This window comes from Falco naumanni, chromosome 3 (assembly GCF_017639655.2).
Source record: "Falco naumanni isolate bFalNau1 chromosome 3, bFalNau1.pat, whole genome shotgun sequence".
Classification (NCBI taxonomy): Eukaryota; Metazoa; Chordata; class Aves; order Falconiformes; family Falconidae; genus Falco; species Falco naumanni.
Window position 1 is genome coordinate 91,306,528 of NC_054056.1, and position 17,691 is coordinate 91,324,218.

Below are 17,691 nucleotides of genomic sequence, written 5' to 3' on the forward strand. Positions count from 1 at the left end.
ATGTGGGTGGCACCTGACGCTCTAGTGCAGCTTTGTGGACTGCTTGCTGTCACGTAACACTTGTCCCTGGATGTGGGGCACAGGTGGGAGCCCCCTTGAAAGAGGGAGGAGGACCAATAGCCATCGTTCCCAGTACTGTCCCTTCATCACAAAAGTGATTCAGAGGTAGTGAATATCCCAAGAAAAACACAGTAGTTAATGCTGTTTATGAACACTGATAAAATACAGCTCCACAGTTAAGTTTAAAATACTGTTCCTATGACATGAGTGGTTGCAGAGTACCAGTAGCTCCCTTTTTTCCATACCCTCTCCAGTTCTTGTTGAAAGTTGGTGGCTGGGTCTTAGCACTCCTTCCTTCCGAGACTGTCCTTCCAGTTACGGTTACTTCAGCAGCAGGTTCTTTGCTTCTACTCCTACCTGAGGTCAGTGATACACCAGAACTCAAGCTCATGCCAGCCCTAAGGGGCCACCTTAAATTTGTCAGTCTCCTGTGGAGCTAGAATTTGATGCAGGGCTGGCTACATGGCACTGCAAGGGCGGAGTGGTTTCAGAAAAGTAAACTGCTTACCTCTAATACTGCACCTGAGCTCATGGGCAACTAACTGACAGGCATTAAGCTCTGACCTTACCAATAAAAGAGAAAAAAACACAACACCAAGTCAAGAAGAGGTAATATGTACAAGCTGTCATTAAGTTCTGTATGACTAGCCAAAGTTAAAGCAAGTTTGACATGTAGATTGAGTGGACAAACTTTGCCACTCAACCATTTATAACCAGTTCTTGAAATTTGTTAAGTTAGGAATGGTCAGAGTTGAACTGAGAATGGACTAAAGTAGTCTGGGCTCCTGTGACAGATGCTGGCTCTAACTCTTTACCAGGCCTGTAGGTGGACACTGGTCTCAATTTCCGTCTGCTGCTCAAGTCTTGAATAGCCGTAAAGAGCATGAGTCACCTTTAGCGGGGTCTTGTTCTGAAGCACCAAGTCCTGTTTCCAAAACTGTTCATGATGTTTGTTGTCCATATTTCATTTCTTCTCCGTACTTTTGGGAGGGGTTATTATTCCTCCTGTTGACACAGGTGATAACTGACCCGGGGCAGTAGATGCTACTCCGCTGTTAACTTCTTCCTGTGTGTCAGGGGAGGAAGACAACAGTTAATACCTTTGACAAGTTCTACTTTTTTGTTTCACTAGTGTTCACTCAGCAGCGCTTTCCTCACAGTACTGGTACAATTCATGTACTCCAGATTTCGGATACCGAATAAAAACCCAAGGTGATGTTACACAACAAAGTAAAGATTATTATCTTGTAAACACACTCCACCAGTACTTCTAATCCAAGCCTTTGCTTGCAGTCTGTGAGTGTTCTGGCAAAACCCATTTAGTTTATAGCATCATCAAGCAGGAGCCAGAGACAAGAGGTGAGGCACCACCGGCCCCGCTGGCTGAGGTGAGCCAGGCCAGGTGTGAGCAGGTAGGTGTTCAGCCACCCTTAGCTGCCTCAGCAGAAGGGGTGTGTAACACACTCTCAACTGCCTGAACTGCAAGTCCACAAACCACATACCAGCATGTCCAAATAATTTGTGTGTGTTTGGATATTATGTCGATCTTCTGCTGCAACCTTCTTAAAGTTCTTCAGCTTCGCAGGGACTTTTTTTGCCACGCTCACAAAGGGAACCATCCATTCCACGCACTCTGAAATGCTCTCCCAGTCTAAGCCTGGAGGAAGAACGCGGTAATGTATTTAGAAATCACGAAGGAGTTGTGCAGTGTTACAAGATGGTTGTAATTTTAAAACCAACAATAAGTAATACTGCAGATAAAAACTGAGAAACACCCTCCCAGAAACTTCCAGTGTTTCCTTGTGCTTGTTACTTCAAAGTGGTGTGGCCAAAGACAGTGAGCATGGGCCTCTTGAGCAAAGCAGTGACTTTTTCCACCTTGAACACAAGATTTTGGGGTCACATATAAATGACGATATTTATAGCTATAAAAACAGACACTATTGTCACAGCCCTTTATGGAACCTCAGGCAACACACGAGACGGGCTTAAGTAGGCTTAGGTTTTTCTCCCCCCCACTTTGCAGGGAACAGGCTGGTGGGAATTAGCACAAAGATTAACTGAATATGGTTGACAGACAAGGGTGATTGCTTAATAACTCCATTTTAGGAGAAAAAGTAGCTTAATTAACCTGTAGCTAATGATCCCCAAAACAACTGGAAGTCATAGAGCAGTATTAGCCCAAAAGTAAGAAGGGTCAACCCGCTTCATTTCCTTAGCAAAGACTGTGAAACTTCTGAAAGAGTTGAGTCTTTGAAACATCTGAAACATTGGTAGAAGGGAAATAAAACTGGGAGGACCCCACAGAACAGAACAAACTGCTCAAGTGTCCGTGTAGCTTTTGCTCTTTGGCAGCCTGGTAAACCAATACGCTACACTCTTGGCAGCCTCAGGCATGTGACAGCTTCCAGCATTCCCAGCCTAACAAAACCAAGCTTTTGCGAAGGCTGCTTACCTGAAGCTTTCTTAACTACTTCAGCTGAGGTATAGTGGCAGAGCGCTGCAGCAGCTAGTGTTCTGTACTGGAAGTCCAAAGAATTCACATCCAGAATACACAGGTCTAACAGCTGAGGAAATAAGAGGCACAAATTTTAACAGGATGGTACTTTAGTATAATCCTGTCTCAGAAACTGCTATGCATACAGCAGTCCTACAGCCTATGCTCTATGACATGCCTGAGCTTTTTAGCATCAATCGCACGCATCTAATTAATTGCTGGCACCAACCTACGGTTCAAGTGGGTCTCAAACCAATCCGCACTTTACCAGTAGTATGCAAGACACTTCACTTGTACATGTTACACAAACTCTTAGCAGAGCTTGAGAAAGGTATTTTCTTAAATACCACCTTGCAGCTCAGTGACTTGGACCAATCTACACTTCAGTAAGCCTCTCTGAGGCTCAACACAACACATGCCTGTAAAAACTGAACCAAAGCAGTTTCCAAGTAGTCAAAATGCTCATCAGCCTGCCTCCTGGGCAACTACACCGGAACACTGTTACAGACAATACAGGTAAAAACAGTTAACTGTCCACAGCATCTTAAATTATCCCTCCTCTCAGAGCTGTTATTTTTCCAGTGCACAGAAAAGTCTTGAAATCCATGAGAGCAGGGAGACAAGAAACACATGGGCACTCGTCCTCAAAACTGAGTATGAAGCACTCTGGCAGAGTCAAGCTTGCCCACTCCTTAACAGAGTAACGGGTGAGGTGAAACAAGGAAAAGCATTGCTTTAACGGCTTTTGGGGTGTAAGGTTCAGTGTGCTTGTAATGGCTCCAAAAAGCATTTTTCAATACAGTTTACCACCTACCTGTGCAATCTGAATGAATTTTTCCTGAGAATACTGAGGTAGCAGCACTTTCGGAACATCCTTCAAAGCATCCACTTGAAGATAGAGGTTCAGCCAAGAGACAACTGTCACTGGACAGAGTTCCCATTTTAAAGCCTGCAAATATTAAACAAACAGTTAACACTTAGACTACCACACAAGGATAGTTTTGTCCTCTGATCTCTTTTCCCACACCTCCTCTTTCAAGATTGCTCAGCTTACTGCACAGATCCTCAAAAGACCCTAAATATTATGTACAATTTCAAGGACAAATATTAATTTTAGGTTGTATTCTCACTACTTTCTGAACAGTATCGTTCTGTGTATTAAAATCAGCACAAACATGTGTCCCTATGCCTGTGCAGATGAATCTTACGTATCTTCCACATTCAGAAGCTGGGAAATTAAGAATATTTCCCAAGCCTTCAAAGCTACCTGCCTGAACGTGCGGTTCACAACTATTAAGGAAGAATAACTGTATAAGGAGTTCTGTGATGGTAAAGATTAAGCCTTTCCAACGTGAGGGGCACCAGGCAGCATCAGTTCTTTGCCTGGCTCTCCTACAGGCCCTTGTTCCTGGACAGCAAAGGACCCTGGCAAGTGCAGGACATTACAGCAACAGCCTTCTAGCCTGTCCTGTGGTTGGCTGCAACTGCTGAAAGCCTTTTACTTTCATACAAGTAATCCTGTCCTTTTCTAACAGACGGGGACTTCACCCCAGCCAGGGGGTCTGGGGGTCCGCTGCACATACAGTGAAGGTTTCATTGTTTTGCAGAAACAGGGACAAACTAAACATGTTCCTCTTTTAAGCAAGTAAGTTACATTAAAATACAAGGCTCAGCTGGACAGTCTTTTAAGAAGCACTTACAAACATAACAAAGTTGTTACCTTTAACATAATAAGTTCCATTCTTACAATATCGTCTTCACTGCAAGCACCATCAGTGACGTAAGCAAATTCCTGTATTTTAGGAGCGTAGATCTCCTTTAAAGGGAGGGAGGGAAGTGAAGATTAGAGTGCCTTAGAATTCTAAGAAAGCTTGAGAAGATACTGGCAAATAATATTTCAATATGGACTGAAAAGTAACTTTTCTTAAGCTGGAACAGTGTTTTTCTCATTATATGGAGTGACTTGAAACTTACAGAATGAGGAGATACTAAAACCGATTAGGTTATATATTATCTGTTGCAAAACACAGTAGATTTACTGCAACTCTTTTAGCTTTCTGGGAAATAAATGCTGACCAGGCAATCAGAACATCCTTTCATTTATACCACTTTCTACTCAGTCGTTCCAGCTGATGCAAAGATATACTCCATCCTAATTCTCATACAGCACACTGCTGTGTTAGAAATGGCTTGCTGATAGATTATGTGCAATACCAGTGCTGATATAGTCACATAGATTAAGGAAACAAAAAGGAAAAAAAACCCGCCAACATGCTAGAAAAAGATGAGAAAAAAATCCCACAAACACTGTAGCTGGCAAAATCCATGGTGCAGTAGATGGTTAACAAAGAAATTTGCCAGCCCAGTCATGCCAGTTAGGGCCAAATATACCTAGCTGTCTTAGTAAAAGAGAATTTGCCAACAAGATGTATCACCACCACTGCACTTTAAAAGAAAAAGGCTCCACTGTAAAGGTTTTCAGGGATATCAGCCTGACGTACAGGCAATTGGAGACTTAGGCTTGGTTTTGTTCAAGTCCCACCACCCATTCCTGAGATTGTTTGCCAACTGCTGTACATTTGGGAAAAGGCAAAACAAAACAAAACTACTCCTAGCACATTTGCATACCTTTTAAGTTTGTGCAGCCTCCTTCCCTGCTGCTGAGGAAAGGGAGGACAAAGACTACATTCCAAGAGATTGACATATGCGCAACTGAAGGAAGAGGAAAAAAAAAATTCCCCTTCTGACCTTCAGTGTTGTATGTATTCTGTCTGAATATTTTTAACTTGGTAGTGTACATACATTATCACCGTCTTTTTAGTTATTCCAATCTTAATATCCTCAACTCTGTAACAGAGCTTCTTACCTCAAGTTTGGAGGCAATGAATAATGAGGTAATTCCTATAAGCTGAAGCATGCTCTTGTTAATGTTCTTTTGCGTCAACATGAATCTATCAAAAAAGTCTTGAGCTAGGTAGAAGGTTTCCCTGTGGAGTGCATACACCTCACATACCTACAACAGGAAAACAAAAAACCCCAAACAATTCAGTTATCTGTTATAAAAGTCTATGTACACACATTGGAGCATCCAAGCTTTAATACTAAAACACAGTATAAACAATTTTATCTCTTGCACACACAAACTATTGTATACCTAAGTGTGTTAGGATGTAGTGGTCAATATGGGACTGGAAAAAGTATTTCCCATGCTCCCACCTAAACATGGATTGCCTATGATGCACTACCATACCTCCAAAGTATGCTTTTTCCAATCTAAATAGCATCCAGTTTCCCTAAAAAATGAGTACAATTTCCACTGACAGAAGAAAGTCTTATGGGAGGGGGAGGGACACCCAGCAAAATTACCCCACTAGTTTGCTTGATTAAGAATACTCTGGGCTCAAACCTCAAATTGAAATCTCTGAGCAGATCCCCCCTGTATTCCTAATAGGTCTGTCCAAGGGCAGAACCACTGAAAAACTCGAAGTCTTTGGCTCTGCAGCAAATAAACCTGGAAGCTCCAGCTTGAGGGGGCTCTGCTGGCAAGCCAGGAACACTGCCTGCAGCCCCTCAGGCACACCAACAGCCTCACTAAGCAGGAACAAAACTGCAAGAACAGCCATCTGTTCCATACAGTTATGGCTTTCCCTGGCAGGGAGAACTTTCAATACCTGCATTGTATCAAAGTGGTTCAAATGCCAGTTAACAAAAAAGGAAAGGAGACTGCCCAGGCCTAGAGATCTTAGGCAGTGGCCTACTTTCTCTGCTAATCTCCAACTGAGTTTGGGTGGGTCTACCACAAAGCCAGCTCATCTGCAACTCTGTATCCCTTCCGCAACTACAAACTAGTTGGATATTTATAAATCACTTATAATCTACATGCAATGAAGAGAAAAGAATATCTAAGAAATAGATACAAAGCACTCCATTATTTCACGCGGATACAAGACAAATCACTACCCCTAACTTTCCTATGATAAGGTTGCAAGCTCGTTTGCGAATTAAAACCCTTCCTATCAAAAATGCAACAGTTGGCAGTAACATTACAGCTCATTCCTTTAGACCTGATAGTATTTATCAGTTGATGTGCTACTTTGATATTAGTAACTACTGCTCCAAACAAGATTCAGAACTAAAAATGTACAGACCAGCTGCACCCACAAATAAATGACACAATTTCTGTACGAGTGTATTGCCCAAATATAATAACGTTTGGTCATGTTAAATAGCATCTCGACCATGGTGTTACAGAAGACAATGTCAGAAGCTACTGGAGAACTTTCAAAATTGCTGGAATTTTAATCCACTGTGGCATATAGAACTACCGAGCTAGACAACAACAAGGCTGTTTGACATCTCTGTTTGGAAGTTGGATGATTTCCTGAGTTCAAGATTTTCAAAAAAAGCAACAAAATGCAATTTAATAATGGTCTGCAAACTATGCATCAGAGGAAGCAGTGAAGTACACAGCTGGAATAGCTTTTATATTCAGACTGTATTTAAAAAAAAATAAATCCATAAAAACCAAACTAAACCAAAACCTTTCCTTTCCCTTGAAATTCCTTGCTATTAGCACTGTTCCAAGACAGCAAGAGGGCCACTGTAACATCACTGTAACATCTGCTTCCTTGGAGTATTTGATACGGAATTGGTAAACCTGCAAGATCCCTTCTACAGATGGGCAAGGATTGCCCAAGTCAAACGTTGCTTTTGGCAGTGGTAATTAAATATGCTCTATACAGAGTTCTTGGAAACGCCTCCAGAACGTAGCTGTCTATTTACAACACTAATATCCCTTTGCATAGGCTGCCAAGACCGAGAGCTTCCATTTTGTTTGACAACTGGAGTAGTGTTAAGTCAAGCAATTGGACTGGAATATGGATACAATTTATCTGTAATCCTCTTCAAATAAGAGCCTGCCTACATCAAGAACCTTTAGATGTCAGCCTGTAATACACTAATTTCTTCTGCTCTCTTCTACATAGGACAGAATTAATAAATCACTAATAAGTCAGAAAACAGTGCCGGGGCTGACATCTAAGCACTTTTGATGTAGACAGGGCCAGGGTGGTAACTCAAATCCTCATAACAGATGCAGTTGTCTCGTGGCTTAGATACAGTCTAAGATGTAAAGTTAGAGCCCCGTAACTAATCTGTCTACAGCATTTTCAGTAAGTGTCACAAAACTAGACTTCTCTCCTTCCCAGGAACTAGCGTGGCAAAAGCAAAAATTAGAGTACTGTCCTGTGTGGAAGGTTTAGCATCTCCTGCCAAGGAAGACCTGAATGTAGCACAGCATGGGGATCAAAAGCAGTAACTTGTAACCCTCCCGTTGCAAACTAGTTTGGGCATTCATCATTACCGCACATTTTGCTATCAGATCTTTTATGTGCCTACTTCACAGGCATAACACATCGCAAAGTAACTAAAAGAACACACCTCTAAGAGCCAGTCTAACAGTATTGATCTCATGTGAGGTTGCAAACTAGAATGTAGTGATGTGAAATGTTTGCAATGAGCGTATCTGTTCTCCTTCTTCAGGATGTTCAACCAGACATCTTTGGAATTTCCCCAGCTATGGAATAAAGTTACACAAAGCATTGTTAAGTATATACACATTCACAAAAGGAGTATAAAACATTATTTATTGTTTACAGATATCTAGGAACAAAAAGAAAAATTGCACATACTACAAGATCCTTATGGCAATTATAAAATGTTCAAAGTATACCTGCAGTTTTCTATCATCACAACAGCAACTTGCCAAGATGATCAGCAAGTCCGGTTTTATAGAACAGGCAATAGAACTGAACACGGGCATCCCAAAGTTGCACATACAACCAGATTTCCTATTTTGCCTAGATAGGTAGCAGTCCAGAGAGAAAGATAAAAACTAAACCCTCCCCATAAAAAAGAAAAAACAACTACCCCAACTCCCCAAGAAACACAAAACATACACAAAGTTATTCAGTTTACTTTGAGAAAAACATTTACAGATGATGTTACTCATCCATCCCTTCCTTTTCTAGCCTACCTTAAGGCTCAGAAACAGTTAATAGTGAAAAACACCGAGTTCTTGTTAATTGCTAACTTGAAATTTATTAGCACTCAAGTGCTACTTGGGAAGAAGATGCCTATACCATTAATATAGCTTGGGTTTAATTTTTAATTATTGTTATTATGAATTGGTGAGGGGTTTTTTGTAGATGTACTTCTTATCCTGCAGTTGCTAAAAGGGAGACCACATAATTAATATAATGTTGAATTCCTACTGAAATTTTTGGAGTTATATATTTACCTTTTCTCAGGCAGAAACTGAGGTATTAAACAGACCTGATCACTGGTATTGCCTACAAAGTCAAACCCAGATCAGTTCCATTCTGCTGCCATCATACTTCAAAGCTGGAGAGATACTTGCTTGTTTAATGCACAAGTCTCCCCATTTAAGTGAGCAAGCATCGAGACATCTCCTATTATGATCTTCCTACAGCAGTTCAGAAAGAAGGCAGGAGAGAGTAAATGATCCTCTTATTCAGCTAGTCAGAAAGGACAGAGCTCAGTTTTACCAAATGCCTATCGACAAGAGGTCAACATCAAGATTTAAACTCCCTGCATGGAATTCAGTACCTGAACATATTTTTGGGATCCAGCAGTTTCCAAAAACTTGCTAAAGGAGTGCATGAAAATTCTCTTATCCACCATACTTGGGTTTTTTAAATTATTATTTGTAAAAAACTATTTGGCACTAAGTTTTCCAACACATACAAAAATCTTATTTGCTAGGTATAGAGAAGAGCTTACTGTTCTTTAAAGCAGGCTTGGGAGTAATAGAAAAGTGGTTTAGTTCAAAACTCAGTGAAAGAGACTGTAAAAGACCTACTGCTTTGCACTGAGGCAAAACATCACCATGCAGCATCTCTCAGTTCTGATAAAGTTTTGGCCAGAACAGATAAAAACATCACATATCTAGAAAGGTGCTTTTAAAGTAATGCTTCATGTGCTGCTTCTCTTACTCACCTCAGCAGTTTTTCCTAATGCATTACAGTAAATTCAAAAGCTCTTTCACTCAACATTGGGATGATACAAACAGCAACCAGCGTACTCATCTTAATACACCTGAATGGCTAAGAAATTCTGGTCAGCTAATCTATCCCTCTGCAGAAAGGAAGCTTTCTAGAACTGTGACTGCACCAAGTAAACTGCGTGGCATTAGCAAGCTACCTGAACAGCAATATTGCCCCAAATTTATTTGCGGTTTTGTACATTTTTACGTTCTTAAAGAAAACTTCCCTTAGTATTCTTTGGTCACTCTGTTCCAACAAGACTGAAAGAAGTTTAGTTTAACTATCACATGCCTCCTAACCATTTTGAGTCTCCAGTGTTAATTTATAAAAAGACAGCTCTGAAAGTCAAAAATTATCTGTTCAGTGTGTTTACAAGATCAGGGTGGGGGGAAACCACCCACAGAATTTCTGGGTTTTTTGGACACTGAATTGTTTGTGGGATGAGAATGCAAGTAGAGGTATGGGTTCAGTACTGTCCACTATTATACAGTCACGATACAACAACAGATTTTACTACAGTAGTTCAGCATATTTGATAAAACATAAAAATTGCTGCCTCTGGTAAACTTACTTGAGTTCTGGCAAAGGTGACGGATTTATGAAGAGGTTTCTGAACCTGTATTTTTTGAATCTTGAGAAATCCGAGGTTACTGATTCTTTGTGAGGAGTTTCAATAATTATGCAAGGTGAGATGCCTCCTGTTATCGTGGGTGGCCAACAACTCTGTAACATAAACAAGGTATCTTTTAAATACTCATTTTACTATGGGAGTAAGAAACGCAAGAAGAGGATTACAGTAACAACAATATATGTAACATATATTAGTCTTTTTGGACCTCAGCATTGATTCAAGTACTGAAACAAGACAGAGAGATTAAATGCCAACAAACCCTTTTGTAGTCAAGACAGAACATGTATAAACAAATTTGATAAATTTGAAAAACTCAGCTTTGAGGAAGACAATTGTCTTTGGTTTATGAACCCACAAGTAACCTGTCCATTGCTTGAGCTGTTCAGTTACAGTACACAGGCAAAGGTACTCATGGCTACTAAAACACAAGACATTAGGTTGCCAGTCCTATCTACTTATCTACTCTGAGGGAAAAGAAAGGAGAGGGTGGAGGTTCTACTGTCTTTCAGTGGAAATTCAACAACTTGTTATCTTCCAATTAAGCACTCCAGAGAGGAGCCACCCATCTCAGCTCCAGAACTAGATACCCACTGAGCAAGCAGCAGCTGTGAACTATCTCTCAGCTTACCAATGCCAAATATGGGATGCAATGACTCAAAAGGAGAAGAGTACAAAGTCATCCATGCAGTTAAAGCTACAGAGAAGGAATTCTAGATTGCTTTAATTAACTGTGTAATTTGTTTCACTCATACCTATTTGGCTGTACATAACCTATACAAGTAAGGAGATATCAAATGCATGGAACATATGCAATGCTCTAATGGCTGACAGCCTTCAAAATGGTGACACAGAACTTGAATTATGCTTTGTGGGGTTAGGAGGGGATCCCATTCACTAAGAACAAATGGCAACACCCATCCGTGAACACAGAAACTTTTCCTATATAGCTGATTTGCAAGGTAAACCACACACGATTTCCTTAGTATATCTAACCTATTTACAGTCAGACTAAAATACCCTAATACAGCTATGAGAAAAGCTGTGTACTCCTCTCCTGTGATCCTCACTGCCCAAGTTGCACCCCTTCCTTCCTTTGTCAGCTTTGATACTTGTCAGACCCTCTGCTGTGTTGATTCAGCTCACTAAGCTGGCAGAACATGATTTTGTAGTGCCAAATTAGCACGCTGAACCTTCATACTGCTTCATTTAAACATTAAACCAAAACTGGAGCAAGACAGGTGATGGAGTGCGTGGCCAGCTATCAAGGGAACAAAGACAGGGGAGCAGGGTTTCTTCCTTTAGGCAAGGGTAAGCTGTAAGACGGAGTTTCACCTCAAGTACAGCTGATGTACTTATATAGCACTTTTCCCTACACAGTTTGCAAATACAACTTCACAATCAGAAGAGTTTTGCTTCATGATAGCCATTAGTCTCATTTGCTTTTAAAACAGAATAACTACAAACAAGACTGTTTGCAAGAGAAAGTTACGTTATTTTACTAACCCACTTAAAAAAAAACTGTAAAGCCCCCCTCACTTGGTTTAGGAGTAGCCCATGTTATTTAAAACAGATTCCTAAGTCGATTTAAATAATCAGAAGAACAGTTAAATGAAAGTAAAGAGGTTATAAGTCTTCATAACTAAATGGCCGTGAAACCACACCTTAAGTTAAAACAAGTGCAATGATCTTGTTTAGACTTGCCTCTAGCCTTACCTGCTCTGCATATGGAATTATTCTGAAATACCCGGTTTTATACTCATTTTTACACTTAGCCTTACTCTGCCGTGGTTTCCACCTTGAAGGACCCTTTATCTGTAACAAAGCCACCCGTAAAAAAGCAAAAGCATACAAAAAGATGCTAAGGTGCCAGGCTCCCATAGTTTTTAATATCTGAAGTTGGAAATTTCCCCTATTCAATACTTTCTAGCGTGGAATGCAGTTCACACCTGCCAAGTGTGAATGGACCAACCAGGTGGACCTCCTCACCTAGTTTGAACTGGTATTCAGGATTGAATTACCTTAATCTCATATTGATGCTTTTTAGCAATTTTCCCATCTTCTCTTTTCTTTATCTCCTGCTGAGAAGAGAGACACACATCAATACACTGACAACAACCAGCACACCTACTCCTGCCCAACTTTCTAACTCAGTGGAGTAAAGATTCTCCCATCCAAATGCACTGCAGAACTTTCAATATAATTAAACTTTTCCAATCGGTCACCTCTGCCGTTCTCCTTTTTCTGGTCTGGAGATGTTCTGGTGCCTGCAGTTCTTGTGGAGACTCTTCTTGACATGATAATGGCTGCTGCTGCTTGGCTTGCAAACGGCTACTGCAAAGAGCAAAAAGACATGGACATTAAGAAAGCAGCGGTTTTTAGATGAATACAAACAAGCTTGGTGTATTACAATGCTAACAGCTTACCTGCGTCTTGACATCTTCTTTGGGTCCTAAGTTCTCTACCTGGATCAAAGGAGTAACATAACCTTAGTTAACATATCCTCAAGAAGTCAGGACCAAGTTCTGTCCACCACAAGATGTGCCACAAATTGAAGAGTGGTTTAGACAAATGAAATAGAAGGGCACGAGTATTTTACTGGTGTGAAGAATGCCTGAGCAGAGGGCACCTGAGGTATATCACCACACACAGCTCCAGGTCCCACGGGGAGTTACCTGCTGAAGTGGCTACACAGGGATGCCCAGCTATGCCAGCAGTCAGCTTGCCTCAGGCTAGTTGGGCTCACCTAGCCTGGGGTGGGGGAAAGCTGTAAAGGGGCAATTCCCACACCGGAAGACGGGGGGGGTGGGGGTGTCCCTCGGGTTGCGACCCCCCCCCTCATTCTTTCTACACCCTGCAAGCTGCAGCCACCAGGCACCCACACAGACACCCGTTTCGCCGGTGCAGCGGCTCCCTCCGTGACGATTTCGCCGCCGGCCCCCCACACCTGCCAGGATGGGTCGTGCCGGGCCGCCCGCCGCCGCCCGCGCTCCCGCCGCGCCGGTTCCGCGCCAATTTACAGAGAGCGGGGAGGCGGCGGCCTGCGCCGCGCCGTGCTGTGCCGTGCCGGCGGGCGGGCGGCTCGGCCAGCCCCGGGGCGAGCGGGGGTCAGGCTGGGGTGGGGGGCACCGCCGCCGCCCGCGCTCTCTCTCCCTCCAAAAGGGGCCGGGCCGCCGCCTGCCCGCCTCCCCCTCACGATCGAGGGGTGCTGAGGGGGGCGCGTGAGGGGGCCGGGAGCGGGGCAGGACGGCGGCCCCCGCTCCCCGCGCTCCCGCCTTGCTGCGCGCGAGGCTCCCTCCAAAAGCTGAGGGGAAGGGGGGGGCGCTGGAACGGCACCCTCGCACACAGCGGCGCCCCCACCCCCCGGCAGCCGGGACACCCTCCCTCAGCGGGGGACACCCCCCCCCAGCGCGGGCTGCGGCAGGGATCGGGGGGTGCCCGCGCCAGGCACCCTCCTCGCCGGGCCCCTGTCCTGAGGGTCAGGGCGGGACGAGCCGGGACCCGCCGGGGCCGGGGTGGGGCGAGGACGGGCGGCGCGGGCTGGCGATCGGGGTCAGCCCGCCAAGAAGCTCGGCCGGCTTCCCCACCCCCCACCGCGCCCGTCTCCCTCCAAAACCCGGCAGCCCGCAGCCCGCCCCCCGCCACGGGGCTCCTCGCCACCGGGCGGCCCCGGGGGGGTGATGGGGGAAGCGATGGCGGGCTCCCGCCGACGCCACGGCCCGCCGCGCTGCCTCCCGCCGGCGGTGCCCGCCCGGGCCATCGTCCTTCACGGCGGCCCCCGGCAGCCTTTCTACCCCGGGCCGGAGGGCACGGCGGGGGGCGGATGGGGCCGAGCGCGGACATCCTCCCCCCGCCCCGGCTCTCCTCAGCCACTCTCCCTCCAAAACGGTGCCCGGGCGGGCAGCCCGCCTCCCCGCTCCCGCGCCCGGCTGCTGCCCCGCGTTACCCCACCGCCCTCGCGACTGAGCCCCTCACGCCGGTACCGGATCTGCCGGTGCCGCCAGCACTGCTGCCATCGCTCCCATCATCACCGTCGCCGGCACTACGACTAGTACTACCACTACCACCAATCATCATCATCACTATCACTATCACCATCACCATGATGGACACGACGGCCATCACCATTCCCACCAGCGGAACCCCCACCCGCCACCCCCGCGCACCTCTGCCGCTGCCGCCCGGGCCGTGCTGCTCAGCTGGCGCCGGCGCCAAGTCGCTATATAGCGCGGCCCGGGCCCGCGCTGCGCATGTGCGAGGGCGGCAGACAGCTCCCCCGCCCGCCGCCCTCCCTCCGCCAGCGCCCGCGCCCCGCTCGCCCCAGCGCCGCCCCTTCGCGCGGGGCCGCCCCGGACCCAGCGGTTCCCCTGCCCGCAGCCGCTGCGGGGACACCCTGCGTCCCGCTCGGTGTCCGCCCCCCCGCCCCGATCCATTGACGGAGGCGCCCAGGGAGAGCGGCGGGAAGTGCCGGAAGAAGGGCTGCCACCGCTGCCGCCCCGCCGGGAGAGCCGCCCGCTAGCCCAGTCCCCTCTCCCCCGCCGGCCGGGCACCCCTGGCACCTCCATCCCGATCCGCGGCATCCAGCCCCGCGTCCGCGACCCGCCGGTGCGGGTCCGCCGGCAGCCCCGCGCGCCCGGCAGGGCGCAGCCCGCCCGCCCCGGGGGCGGGGCCTCCGCCCGGCCCCCGCCAATGGGAGCCCGGCGCTCCGCGGCAACGTGCAGCGGGCGGCGGAATGTAAACACGGCGCCGCCGCGCGCGCCCCGCGCCGCCCCGCCCCGCCCGGCTCCCGCCGCGGCCTGAGGGCGGGGCGGCTCCTCCCGCCCGCCGCAGGGCGGCTCCTGTCAGCGGGGCTGCGCGCCCCCGGCCCGTCCGTGGTGCCAGCCCGCCGCCCCTCTTCTCCCTGTGGCACCAGTCCCCTCACGCACCCACACCCCGCTGCCGCGGGACCAGCCCCCTGACGCCCCCGCGTCGTGGGTAGCGGGGTGTTAGCCCGCCGCCCGGCGGCTGTCGCACGTCCCGCCGCACAAGGATGGCCTTCGGCCGCCTGCGCCCCATGGAGGCACCCGGCCCTGCCGCCAGGGGCTGGGCCTTCGCGTCCGAAACCATACCTGAAGTCCCTTCCCTCTCCCTCCATTTCTGTAGCACGTTTAACCGCAGATAAATTCACCCCAGCAGAAATATAGGCCTCCCCCAAGCACAGCCTCCATGGTCGCCCACAGACGGCCCTGTCCCCTGCCCGGTCACCTTCCACACAACCTGCCAGCCCGACCACCACCCCTCGCGGGGTCCCGCCGAGCCCCCGGGCAGCAGTGCCCACCGCGGCAGCACACACCCCGCGGTCCCCTTCCCTGTCAGGAGACAATGCCAAAGCTTAACCCCAGTGCCAGGCATGCCACCCACCACCAGCAAGATCGCTCAATGGTTATGTAGCGTTTTCTTAACAAATATCCCTAAATAATCCACACCACTCTAAAAGTAACCAAACCCCATGGCACCATGTACTCGGCACTGCTTCGAACGCATGCTTTGCCTTGAAACACCCACGGCAGGAGCTGTGCGTGGACACAGGCCCTTCACCTCAGCGTGGGGTGCCTGCGGCCATTTTGCTGATGGGGAAGAGCTGGTGCTTCCCCTCTTGCAGCGCAGACCGTGCATGCGGTGAAACAGCACAGAGAGAAGCAGCGGCTGCCTTCAAGAAAACCCATCTCATCACCCTTTTTTTCACTTCTTTCTTTCTGCTTTTTCTTTTCCCAGGTGTAATGCTATTAAAAAGTAAGCATTGTTTTCGCCTCCAAATGCATATTACAGTAATTAAGCACGATAACCAGGTTTTGGTGCTTACTTTCTCATAGCTTTGCCATTTTAAAAGGCAAGAGAAAAGGCAGCGCAGCCCACCAAAGGCAGAGATGTTACAATAGTGTCACTAACAGCAGTTTAACAGGCCACAAGTTTTGGGCAGCAAGGCCATCTCTCAAGGCAGGTGCTTACAGCTCCTGATGGAGTGAGGACAACAATTCCTGCAAAGTTCAAGTAAAGCAACACACACGCCAAATGTGCGAGATGGATGTTGCAACCACCCAGCCTCCTCAGCTTTGCTGAATGTCCGTTCCAGTCCTTATCATGAAGAAAATCTGCTAGTTATAGCTCAAAAGGGACACAAAAAAAAGCCCACAAACCACCATCATCTATTGGAATCCATTGCCACTTCGAAACAATCTTTGTTGACTGTGTATATTGTACCAGCTCATTTCCAGAAATCTAACTCACGTCATAATTTGGGATGCCTAAAGTAGACATGCAGGTAGCTCTGTTAGTTCATCCCCACCAAAGTTCACCAGCAAGATGTATCCTGCTGTCTGGAAGCGCATCTCCCACTCCACCGACTACAAAGAGAAGGTGGCCTCCTGAATTTGAGTAAACTTGACTTAACTAACCTTGGGCCTTTAACTGACTTGCTGAAGTTGAAACCCTACCACAGCCAACTTTTTAAAAAAAGAACTGGAACTTCATAAGAGGGCTAGCAAGACAGGGAAGACAAAATATCTTTTCCCTAAAAAAACCTCCTACCCTCACAAGGTGTCTAATCAGGGCTTGGTGGCAGCCAGCCTCCAAGCAGCAAAGCTGTTTTGGTGCATCAGGAATAAATTCCATGGCACATTCTGAAAGGAGAATACTAAGTGAGCAGCAGCTAAAAACTAATGGATCGGGTCTGCCATGAATAGGTCTCAGCACAAAGACTGTAATGACTATGCTGCTCATTTTTCCACACCTTTTGATGTGAGATGCTGCAGGTCGTGTGCCACCATATTTGGGGGTTTGCCTCAGTAGTGGAAAGTGCACCAGGTCCCATGAGCATTCTCCACCCTGCCAGTAACTTCTCCCATAAATTTTCAGTAGTACAGAAAAAAAACCCAGAAGCTAGCGTATAACAAAACCCTGCTGCAGACAATGAAATTATGATTTTAATGCAAGCTAACGCACTGACCTTTTGATGTGGCAATAAAAGTAACATCATTTAGTCCACAGTGGGACATTTCCAAGGGAGTTAATGCACAATACACTGCCTTTCATTATGTGGATGCCTCCTTAGAGGGGGATAAGTGTAAAAGAGAGAAGACTTTTTTAAGCTTCTAGAAATACACTACAACTTCTAAGCAGCATTTGTGCTGGGATCTGATAAGTCCTTTTAGATTAGTCTAGCAGTTTTCTTTTTTTTCTTTTTTTTTTTTCTCTTTGTAATTACCACTTCTAGGTATGTTCCAGAGCAGGTGGGTGTGAACCCAATTGAAAGGTGGGAATTACGTGACCTTCCTTACAAGTTTACACAGCTGAGGTTCCTTTTCGTGGTTATCCTTTTATGGAGCCCCCTTTGAAAGAGCCCAGAGTCTTACCAGGGATCTATAAAGCACAAATCAAGAGCCACAAGGATCAATCCAGTTACT

The 17,691-nt window shown here is 46.6% G+C and overlaps 1 protein-coding gene across 4 annotated transcripts; it reads right to left on the reverse strand.

The window, feature by feature from the left end:
• Positions 1–670: 670 nt before the first annotated feature.
• CCNE2 (cyclin E2) lies at positions 671–14,878 on the reverse strand. Of its 4 annotated transcripts, none has more exons than XM_040585865.1 (12): positions 14,809–14,878; positions 12,676–12,714; positions 12,475–12,583; positions 12,271–12,330; positions 10,193–10,344; positions 7,997–8,132; positions 5,424–5,570; positions 4,278–4,373; positions 3,372–3,506; positions 2,516–2,627; positions 1,563–1,717; positions 671–1,126 (listed from the first exon to the last, which is right to left on the reverse strand). In XM_040585865.1, exons 2-12 carry the CDS (start codon positions 12,687–12,689, stop codon positions 1,025–1,027), a joined length of 1,218 nt encoding a protein of 405 aa, XP_040441799.1. In that variant the 5' UTR covers positions 12,690–12,714; positions 14,809–14,878; the 3' UTR covers positions 671–1,024. The 4 variants fall into 4 exon arrangements, with proteins under 4 accessions (XP_040441799.1, XP_040441801.1, XP_040441798.1 ...); XM_040585867.1 differs by lacking the exon at positions 14,809–14,878 and adding an exon at positions 14,416–14,473 and having other exon boundaries at positions 12,271–12,327; XM_040585864.1 differs by lacking the exon at positions 14,809–14,878 and adding an exon at positions 14,416–14,473.
• Between the last annotated feature and the right edge of the window lie 2,813 nt (positions 14,879–17,691).

Excerpts from the sequence above, each read along its gene's own strand:
- CCNE2 (XM_040585865.1), bottom strand. Across the intron at positions 4,374-5,423 it reads TCATTGCCTCCAAACTTGAG|GAGATCTACGCTCCTAAAAT; the intron begins GTAAGAAGCTCT and ends CTCCCTTTAAAG. Across the intron at positions 3,507-4,277 it reads TGGAACTTATTATGTTAAAG|GCTTTAAAATGGGAACTCTG; the intron begins GTAACAACTTTG and ends TAATATTTGCAG.